At 37.2% G+C, this 11,309-nt stretch overlaps 1 protein-coding gene across 1 annotated transcript; it reads left to right on the top strand.

Annotated features, from left to right (window-relative positions):
* Positions 1 to 355: 355 nt before the first annotated feature.
* LOC138329588 (glucose-6-phosphatase 2-like) lies at positions 356 to 11,062 on the top strand. The gene is made up of 6 exons (XM_069276673.1): positions 356 to 1,123; positions 5,184 to 5,299; positions 5,948 to 6,105; positions 8,421 to 8,533; positions 8,913 to 8,997; positions 10,837 to 11,062. Exons 2-6 carry the CDS (start codon positions 5,222 to 5,224, stop codon positions 11,021 to 11,023), a joined length of 621 nt encoding a protein of 206 aa, XP_069132774.1. The 5' UTR covers positions 356 to 1,123; positions 5,184 to 5,221; the 3' UTR covers positions 11,024 to 11,062.
* Positions 11,063 to 11,309: the final 247 nt, after the last annotated feature.

Here is an 11,309-nt window from a genome sequence, read left to right as displayed (position 1 = left end):
ACAACACCAAACATATGCAAGATTTCCTGCGTAATATATGATAACAGTGGAGAGTCATTTCGGCGTTTTGCCGTCTGGCGCAGAGATAGTCAACTACCGTGCGGTATTTAGGACGACAGCGGGAAACATAAAACGACCCGCGTTATGAAAATTAACATTTTATTTATTTTAATAAAATTGTTCAGAAGGTGATGATACGTGTAGTATTATCGGTAAGTTAATAACTTTTGTGACTCTACAAAATTATCGATTTCGTTTTTCATTCCCATTTTAAAAATTAAAAGCCGTTTCAGAAAGGTAGTGGCCCTTTAAGTACATAACTTTAACAACTTAAATAACTTTCATGTCCACTTAAAGGCCCAATATCCGTATCTTTCTTATTTTTTTCATGATTAAGAAGAATGTTGAAAAAAAATCCTGTTGTAAATTATGCAGAGACAGGACTAAATCGAAGTCAAGATGAGCGATTATGATTCGGAATATTTTGATAAAAATCAAATAAATATTAAACTTCGCTAGGTGGGTCCCACTTAGTCAAACAGGCCGACGTTAGCCGACATTGTAACGTCGTTGCCGAGAACGTCATGTGACTACCGTAACTACGTAACATCTGTCCGAACTCTTCCGAAAACGGGTCATGAACTTTCCGACTTCCGTTCGGCAATAATCGTAACTTCTATGGTGACCAGTTTAAAATGAAAGCATGTTTACAAGTATCGACTTTCAACAACTGCTGTACCAAAGTTATCAAAAGGCATTATAGATATTCTTTAATATATCCTAATTTCGACTACATCTACCAGTACTAACAATATTGGAGTCAAATTTAACTTGAATTTTTGTTGATAGTTACGTATAGTGTGGCTTTAAGTGTCTCTTTTGAGGGTATGTGTTTTTTTTTTTTTTTTTCTTTAACTATTTTTCACACTATTTTGATCAGGGGAAGTAATTTTTGGATTTAGAAAGACTACGGTTCTTTTATTAGATTTTACCTACTTTCATTTTTGTTTTATACGTAGGCCTAGTACACGTGTGTATATATCATGCACACAGAAACCAGCAGTTATATATTATACAGATGAATATAAGCCATTCTAGTGTAACCACCAAAATCACTATAAAGGTAAAGTATATGGCTCCATATAAAGACATATGGTAGATATTTTATAAATATACATAATTTCATAAAACGGTTACACTGCTGTGCACACGGTGTGAACTGTGGTTACAGATGTTTTATATAATAAGACTACACTATTAAGCATTTATTAGACTGTCTTCCTATGGAATCTATGGTCTATGTAGATGCCAGAGCTTTACAGACAATCTTTATTATGCGTGCTAGCACGTTATGAGTTGATTGTCTGCAATACACTCTGTTTTAGGCGAGCGCCCCGGGATCGAGAAGAAGGTTGGAAAGACGTCCTGGGAAAAATTGAAAATCTACATTTCAAATGGTGCCATTTGGCCGCTTTTGGCAGTTTTTGCGTGAACTACCATTAAATATGTAAAATAGTTATCACAAAATGGGTTATGGTAATACATTTATAGCTAGGGTATATATCAAATATTTTTTTAATCTCATGATGTCATAGGAAATAAATTCATTTTAAAATATTATTTCAGGTAGGTATATTATCTTTTATGCTAATTCAGAATTACCATATATAGTTCAGAGCATCCCCAAATAATATAGGTAACATTTTTATTTCTTACTCTCATATTGTTCATGCTATGATTTCACCTGAGAAACTTGTCTTACAAAACGTATGTGAGTATAAAATACATATCCACGTATAGACCGAATCATCTGTCTCTTAAAATACCGGTAAGCTCCTTTTCTTTTTGTTGTCATTTATTGATATACTCATTAATAAAATTTATAGTATCATTTGTCTTTTAAAATCAGCTCACTAAAGTTGCTTTTTTCCCTAACATTATAAATACTATTTCTTTACTGTTGATATGGAGGCAAGCTTGGCTATTTGCTAAAATTACAGGTAAAAAAATATAGTTTTTATATAATATTAGTTTCCAATACTTTTACAATGTATACATATATAAACTGTCACTCTCACATGTGGTATACTCATTCTAAAACGAGTTTCACAAAAACATACACATAAAACTCTAGAGTTACTGACCAGCCTCGTTGCTGTACCCTCTCACACATATAGTACAGTTTGAGGCTGATCTCCTTAACATAAAACTCTTGAGTTACTGACCAGTACATTCTAAATGTCACTCAAACATACTTAGGAAAATGATTCATGCACAGGGTTATGTGCTTACATGGCAGCTACACTCCTGATCTATATTGTCCATAGATGCCAAAGGAAGATAGTTTAATGCTTATATTTACATTATTAACTCATTTTGGGGTCTCTGCATTAACATTGTTAAGTTACACCAGGAAAATCGCTTATCAACGACAATTTAATGTACAAGATCTAGATGGAACAGCCAATTTATTTTGATGGTGATCAGTTGACATTATCATGTCATTATCGACGTCATTATGGTCATGTTTTGGGTGTCAGTTATACTCCCATAGACTTCACTTTTTCTAGGTTAGTTTATTTAGTAGAAGTGGCCAGTGAATGTAAATAGCATGACGGTGATGGTAACCCTGGAAGGTTGCTGCATTAAAACATGATGCAAGCAAATATTATGGTTGTTCACATGTAATGCTGGGAATGGCTCTGATATTGAAGATCTATGATCAATCATATATATTGATTGGTAATCGATTATTGATCATGTACATGTATATCAATTGATAATCAATTATTGGTCATCTATATCGATTGGTAATCGATTATCGATCATCTATTTTGTTTGCTAATCTATTATCGGTCATCTATGTTGATTTGATAAGTGGTCAGCTACACGTATATTGTTTGGTAATCTATTATCGGTCATCTATGTTGATTTGATTAGTGGTCATCTATATTGTTTGGTAATCTATTATCGGTCATCTATATTGTTTCGTAATCTATTATCGGTCATCTATGTCGATTGTTAATTGATTATTGGTCATCTATGTCAATTGATAATTGATTATCCATCATCTTTATTGATTGGTAATCTATTATTGGTCATCTACATTGATTGGTAATCTATTATCAGTCATCTATGTTGATTGGTAATTGATTATCGGTCATTTATGTCGATTCGTAATCGATTATCAATCATCTATATTGATTGGTAATCTATTATCGTTCATCTATATTGATTTGTAATCGATTATTTGTCATTTATATAGATTGGTATTCTTTTATTGGTCATCAGTGTTGAGTGGTTATCTATTATCGATCATCTATATTGATTGGTAATCTATTATTGGTCATCTATATTGATTGGTAATCTATTATTAGTCATCTATATCAATTGGTAATGGATTATCAACCATCTATATCAATTGGTAATGTATTATCGTTCATCTGTATCGACTGGTAATCAATTATTGGTCATCTATATTGATTTGTAATCTATTATTGGTCATCTGTATCGAGTGGTAATCTATTACTATTCATCTGTATTGATTGGTAATCTATTATTGGTCATCTATATTGATTGGTAATCTGTTATTGGTCATCTATATTGATTGGTAATCTATTATTGGTCATCTATATCAATTGGTAATGGATTATCAACCATCTATATCAATTGGTAATGTATTATCGTTCATCTGTATCGACTGGTTATCAATTATTGGATAAAATATAATGTATATGATTTTTAGGTCATCTGACCCAAAGGGTCAGGATGATCTATCGTCATCATGCACCGTCCGTCGTCGTGCGCCGTCCGCCGTGCGTAAACTTTTCATTCAAACGACTTCTTCTCAAATAACCGAAAGGCCCAGGGTACTGATATTTGGCCTGTAGCATGCTGGGATGAAGGGCTACCAAGTTTGTTCGAATGAATGACCTTGACCTTCATTCAAGGTCACAGGGGTCAAATAGGCTAAAATATTTACACGACTTCTTGTGAATAATTAAGAGTCCTAGAGACCTGATATTGGGCCCCTGACATGCTGGTATGAAGGGCTACCAAGTTTGTTCAAATGAATGACCTTGACGTTCATTCAAGGTCACAGGGGTCAAAAAAGCTAAAATCTTTAAACGACTTCTTCTCAATAACCAGAGTGCCCAGGGTACTGATATTGGGCATGTATCATGCTGGGATGAAGGGCTACCAAGTTTGTTCAAATGAATGACCTTGACCTTCATTCAAGGTCACAGGGATCAAATAGGCTAAAATCTTGAAATAACTTTTTTTTTTAATAACTAAGAGCCCTAGAGACCTGATATTGGGATAAAGGGCTACCATATTTGTTTTAAAATAAATGACCTTGGTCTTCATTCAGGATCACAGGGGTCAAAATGGCTTTAATATTTAAATGACTATGTTGTATTGTGCCAACAGTCAGATGACCGTTAAGGCCCATGGGCCTCTTGTTTATGACAGAATGTAGGGCATATATTATAAGACTCTTTCATATGTGGATATGAAGGATAGGGATATTCTACCCGAGGGTCACAAAATGTAGTAAAACCCGAGGCTTGCCGAGGGTTTTGCAACATTTTGTGATCCCGAGGGTAGAATATCCCTATCCTTCATATCCACTTATGAAAGAGTATTTTTCTTTCATACCACGACGTTTTACTGCAATTTTACAACTATAATATCCCGCCATTTTGAAATAAATTCGAAGAAATCCACGACTGGAAGTCAATTTCCATACATGAAAAATTACGTGATATTTTCAACACAAATTCCGTTGCTTGCATCTTTTATAGTAAAACCAGTCAATTTTGTGAAAAAAATGTTAACATTTTACCGAGGAAATAGAGATTTTGTTGACGACGTGACGTCACGAGGCTTTATTGCATGGGTAGCCATGCAATACAGCCTCAGGCGACATGAGTGTAATGCCCTAGACCAGCCAGTATTGCACGTGTAGGTATGAAAGAAATATATATTCCAGCATGTTCCAGTCCGTCCTCCTTTGTTATTAAAATAGAATCTCAACTGCACTGGCCATAATTACATAAGGATTGCCTTATATGCTTGAATGTTGAATGAAGTGAAGGGATATTTAAGCATTAAACTGTCTTTTTATGGAATTTATAGTCTCTTGAGTATCATTTAAATTAATCGTTTTTTCTTTATTTCAGTGACCACTTCCTATGTTTTTGCCATTGTGACCTTAAGCATGTCTTTATCGGACTACGTAACAGAGCTTCACTTGTATGGCTGGCAGGCTATCAGACTTCTACAACAGCACTTCAGCGTAAGTATAACACATGAATAATTTTCCTTTTGATATATGTATCTTATACGTTAAATCATGATCATATTAGCATTACTCTCTTCCTGTTTTACTGGATGTGAATCTAGGTATTCCCCTGTGTTAAGGGCTTTTGCCAATAATTGTCTGTGGACTTTTGTAGTCCGAGACACAGGCAGATCACTGGATATCATCTACCCATTGAAACTCAGAAAACCAAAAAGTATTAGTGGTTTACTAGTCTGTTATATTACATTACTATCTTACTACTACTATAATATTATTTTGTCTATTAATAAATTATATTCTTTATACAATTATTTAAAAAAGATATCCCTATGAAATTTATTCTCAGACTTATATATCTGTAGGAGTATAATACATGGCATATTAATAATATAATTTTTTTATACTTACCTCATTTGTTTAATTAATATGTTATTTAATCAACTGAATACATGTATATAATTTAATTTGTATAATCTCTGGCTAGGAAAGGGCTTAGCCTTTCCCAAACGGCCATTTATAACCATTTGTGACCTGTGTATAAAGACCACTTGGCTACAGACACCACTTTTTGTCCCTTGGACAAGGATTGACTAGTTAGAATGAAGCAGGTAACTTTAATCATTAATGAATCATACATTGTAGGACTATTCAGAATGGATGTTGTTTTTGAGTAAACTTGGAGATCCCCGTTATGCCTTCCTCATATATTTTCCGGTGGTATTTTGTCTGAGTCGTCCCCAAGGAACCCAGATATTGTGGGTAGCCTGTGTGTCGGAGTGGATGAATGCCGTTTTAAAACTGTAAGTAAAATCTTAAATGATGGAAATTGTGAACTGATACCTATGGCCACAATACACTACAGAATAGTGTCATTGGAAACACAATAACTCCAGTAAGATTAATTATGAAGATCTTTATTTCCTTCATGGCTATAATGTAACGATCCTAGTGACCTCCACCCAAGGGTAGTGAGCAATGCTCCCAAGGGTAGTGAGCAATGCTCCAGGTAAATGAGGGTTGGGTAATTGTACTCGCACTTTTGAAGGGGAGGGTACAACCACAGGGGTTTGACTCTATAGACATTTTTCTCTCTATATACCGGTATGTAATACTGTGTCAAGGTTTATAACTCGGCTGGCCATATAACACTACCTAATATTAGAAAAAGTATGATTATTAACAAACCATATAAGATGTGGCAATGGGAATACTGTCAATCACAGCCAGATAATTTATCTTAAATTGGTATATGATACAATATATATACATTATAAATGTCACTAGGTATCCAGAAACATCGGAAAACAGACAGATTTCAACAGGTCAAACACTGTCACTGGGGTATGGTTGGGAGTGTGAAAGAGGAGGTGGAACTGGAGCACTGGTGAGGCTCCACAGGGGTATGGTTGGGGGTGTGAAAGAGGAGGTGGAACTGGAGCACTGGTGAGGCTCCACAGGGGTATGGTGGGGGTGTGTGAAAGAGGAGGTGGAACTGGAGCACTGGTGAGGCTCCACAGGGGTATGGGTGGGGGTGTGAGAGAGGAGGTGGAATTGGAGCACTGGTGAAGCTCAACAGGGGTATGAGAATGGATGTGAGAGAGGAGTTGAAACTGGAACACTGGTGAGGCTCCACAGGGATATGGGTGGGATGTGAGAGAGGAGTTGGAAATGGAGCATTGGTGAGGCTCCACAGGGGTATGGGTGGGGGTGTGAGAGAGGAGGAGGAATTGGAGCACTGGTGAAGCTCAACAGGGGTATGAGAATGGATGTGAGAGAGGAGTTGCAACTGGAACACTGGTGAGGCTCCACAGGGATATGGGTGGGATGTGAGAGAGGAGGAGGAACTGGAACAATGATGAGGCTCCTCAGGGAGGGGTAACACTGGTGAGGCTCCACAGGTATATGGGTGGGGTGTGAAAGAGGAGGTGGAACTTGAGCATTGGTGTGGTTCCACAGGAGTATGGGTGGGGATGTGAGAGAAAAGGTGGAACTGGACCAATAATGAGGCTCCACAGGGGTATGGATAGGGGTGTGAGAAAGGAGGTGTAACTGGAATTCTGGTGGTGCTCCACAGAAAGGGGGGGACACGGGTGAGACTCTACAGGGGTATGGGTACCAGTGGCGGTGTGAAAAAGGTGGAACTGGAGCATTGGTGAGGCTCAACAGAGATATAGGAGGGGTGTGAGAGAGGAGTTGGAACTGGAACACTGATGAATCTCCACAGGGGTATGGGTGGGGATGTGAGAGAGGAGTTAGAACTGGAATATTGGTGAAGCTTCATAGGGGTATAGGTGGGGATGTGAGAGAGGAGTTGGAACTGGAACACTGGTGAGGCAGGCTCTATAGGGATATAGGTGGGGTGTGAAAGAGGGGGTGGAACTGGAGCATTGGTGAGGCTCCATGGGTATGGATGGCGGTGTGAGAGAGGAGTTGGAACTGGAACAATGATGAGGCTCCACAGGGGTATGGATAGGGGTGTGAGAGTGGAGGAGGAACGGGAACACTGGTGAGGCTCCACAGGGGTATGGGTGGGGGTATGTGAGAGGAGGGGACAACATTTGTCTAATAACACAAGGAAATTTGGCCTTTTGAACTTACCAATATTCCTTGACAATTTATATGATTTATAGCTAAAGATATTGAGTATGTATCATTTTCTGATGATACTGTACATTTTTAGGTCATCTGACTGCAAGGGTCAGAATGACCTTTTGTCATCATGCATCATCCATGGTCATGAGCGGCGCGCCGTGCATAAACTTTTCATTCCAACAACTTCTTCTCAATAACCAAAGGGCCTAGATCAAAAATTGGGCCTGTGACATGCTTTGACGAATGGCTACCAAGTTTGTCAAGTGAATGACCTTGACCTTCATTCAAGGACATATGGGCCAAATAGGCTTAAATCTTTAACTGACTTCTTGTAAACAACTAAGAGTCCAAGAGACTGGATATTGAACTTGTAGCATTTCGGGGATCAAGGGACCTTCCTTTCTGGTCTCATTCTTCTTTTTATTACCTTAATTGTTTGCCGTTACTATATTCTTTGAGGTATTGTATTGTCCCAATAGTCAGATGACCGTTAAGGCCCTTTGGCCTCTTGTAATTGTCCCAGTATCCTCCATGGCGATCGGCCGTACTGGTGGGTCGGAGAGACATTCCATAACAAAGGAAAGGAAGAATGGGAGCTCCCTGTACAATATCATCTTACCTGTGAAACTGGACCAGGTAGGACTTTAATTTACTTCATTATGTATATTAGTTGTCTTATCAAACAGGATAATCGTTTGAGAATGGACTTGTGTAATGTAGATGATTTAAGAATTATCTCCCCTGTGTAATGTCCTGATGACCTATTCATAATAATGTCATGTCAAAAGAGATCTTTGATTTAAGGATTATCTCCCTTGTGTAATAATGTTGTGTCAAAAGAGACCATGTGGCATGAATAGTTGAAAAAAGATGGTAAATAAGATTTTTTTTTCTGGTCTCAATTAAGGTCACCCTAGGAAGGCCTCCGCTGTATGAAATTTTATCAACAGGTAAGATAAGCTGCAATGGTAAGGATGCATTATCTCCCTTGTTCTGTCATTTTTGTCTGTTTTAGGAAGCCCCTCAGGACATTGTATGGTCACTTCTGCAGTCTTTTATGTCATGGTTATAAGCACATTGGACTCAACAAAACATCAAAGGTAACTAGCTAGTAAATGTTAATGATCTGTAACCTAGCTAGTCAGTGTTAATGATCTGTAACTAGCTAGTTAGTCTTAATGATCTGTAACTAGCTAGTTAGTGTTAATGCTATGTAACTAGCTAGTAAATGTTAATGATCTGTAACCTAACTAGTTAGTGTAAATGTTCAGTAACTAGCTAGTTAGTCTTAATGATCTGTAACTAGCTAGTTAGTGTTAATGGTCTACAGCTCGCTAGTTAGTGTAAATTTTCTGTAACTAGCTAGTTAGTGTTAATGATCTGTAACTAGATAGTTAGTGTTAATGATCTATATATAATAACCTAGTTAGTGTTAATAATATGTAACTAGCTAGTTAGTGTAAATAATCTGTAACTAGCTAGATAGTGTAAATGATCTATAACCTAGTTAGTGCTAATGTTCTTTAACTAGCTAGTGAGTTTTAATGATATGTAACTAGCTAGTAACTGTTAATGATCTGTACTTAGCTAGTTAGGTCATCTGACCCGAAGGCCTAAAGTACTCATATTTGGCCTGTTGCATGCTGGGATGAAGGGCTACCAAAGTTGTGAAAATGAATGACCTTGACCTACTTTCAAGGTCACAGGGGTCAGATATGCTAAAATCTTTGAACGACTTCTTCTCAATAACCATAAGGCCCAGGGTACTTATATTTGGCCTGTGGCATGCTGGAATGAAGGATTATCAAAGTTGTTGAAATAAATGACCTTTACCTTCGTTCAAGGTCACAGGGGTCAATTAGGCTAATATCTTTTAAGTACTTCTTCAAACTAGCCGAAAGGCCCATGGTATTCATCTTTAGCCAGTATCATGCTGAGATAAAGGGCTACCAAAGTTGTAAAAATGAATGACCTTGACCAACTTTCAAGGTCATGGAGGTCAAATATTGTAAAACTTGAATTTTGAAGTTCTTCCTAAGTTCTGCCAGTGTGATTTAGCTGACACTTGCATGAAATGATCCTGACATGGTCCTGACCAAGTGTTTTTATTTCTTAAACATGACACCATATCTAATTAATTTCCTATACGGCTATTGCCAAGGTAGTCAGATGACTGTTAAGGCCCTTGGGCCTCTTGATAGTGTAACACCATTTATATGGATAATGTTCATAGAACTTCCATTTCTATAATTCAGCAGGGCTTTACATGTCTTGTTGTGGACAAAGTTTGTGGTACTGATATGATAACATTTCTATAATTCAGCAGGGCGTTACATGCCTTGGCGTGGACAATGTTTGTGGTACTGAAATGTTAACATTTCTATATTTCAGCAGTGCGGTACATGTCTCAGTGTGGACAATGTTTGTGGTACTGAAATGTTAACATTTCTATTTTTCAGCAGGGCGTTACATGTCTTGTTGTGGACAAAGTTTGTAGTACTGATCGATATGATAGCATTTCTATAATTCAGCAGGGCGTTACATGGCTTGTTGTGGACAAAGTTTGTAGTACTGATATGATAACATTTCTATAATTCAGCAGGGCTTTACATGCCTTGGTGTGGACAATGTTTGTGGTACTGATATGATAACATTTCTATAATTCAGCAGGGCGTTACATGGCTTGTTGTGGACAAAGTTTGTAGTACTGATATGATAACATTTCTATAATTCAGCAGGGCGTTACATGGCTTGTTGTGGACAAAGTTTGTAGTACTGATATGATAACATTTCTATAATTCAGCAGGGCTTTACATGTCTAGTTGTGGACAAAGTTTGTAGTACTGATATGATAACATTTCTATAATTCAGCAGGGCTTTACATGCCTTGGTGTGGACAATGTTTGTGGTACTGAAATTTTAACGTTTCTATATTTCAGCAAGGCGGTACATGTCTCAGTGTGGACAATGTTTGTGGTACTGATCTCTGCTGTTAACATTTCTCGTGTTTTCATTGCCACACATTTCCCGCATCAAGTCATCGTAGGTACCATTGTTGGTATGTATCATCAAGAAACTTTAGACCTCTTTCTTTTACACTCAAAACTGTCAACATTAGAACTATAATGTTATTTATAATAATTTATCGTAATCCAATTCCACAAAGGCCTGTGCCTTTATCTTTACATGCGTCTGTCCTTCAGCTTTGTAAAGTGTGTGTATACATTTGCGTATGTGAAATCTATGTAACCTAGCAACTACAGCAACCATAGTTACGAGCGTTATTACCAAAATAAGAATGTAGATATGACAATTGATCTGTATTTTGACTGCGATATATGATAGTATCTATACATTCACACAAGCATGTTTTATGGAATTTGTTCGTTGCCAACTTTGTTGATACTATTTT

The sequence above is a fragment of the Argopecten irradians genome, chromosome 8 (genome assembly GCF_041381155.1).
Source record: "Argopecten irradians isolate NY chromosome 8, Ai_NY, whole genome shotgun sequence".
Taxonomy (NCBI): Eukaryota; Metazoa; Mollusca; class Bivalvia; order Pectinida; family Pectinidae; genus Argopecten; species Argopecten irradians.
The sequence above is the reverse complement of the archived record's forward strand: the minus strand, read 5'-3'. Positions and strand labels throughout refer to the sequence as shown.

Coding starts and splice junctions, on each gene's coding strand:
- LOC138329588 (XM_069276673.1), top strand. CDS start 5,222: ATGTCTTTATCGGACTACGTAACAGAGCTTCACTTGTATGGCTGGCAG. Junction 8,534..8,912: donor TACCTGTGAAACTGGACCAG/GTAGGACTTTAA, acceptor TGTCTGTTTTAG/GAAGCCCCTCAGGACATTGT. Junction 8,998..10,836: donor GACTCAACAAAACATCAAAG/GTAACTAGCTAG, acceptor TCTATATTTCAG/CAAGGCGGTACATGTCTCAG.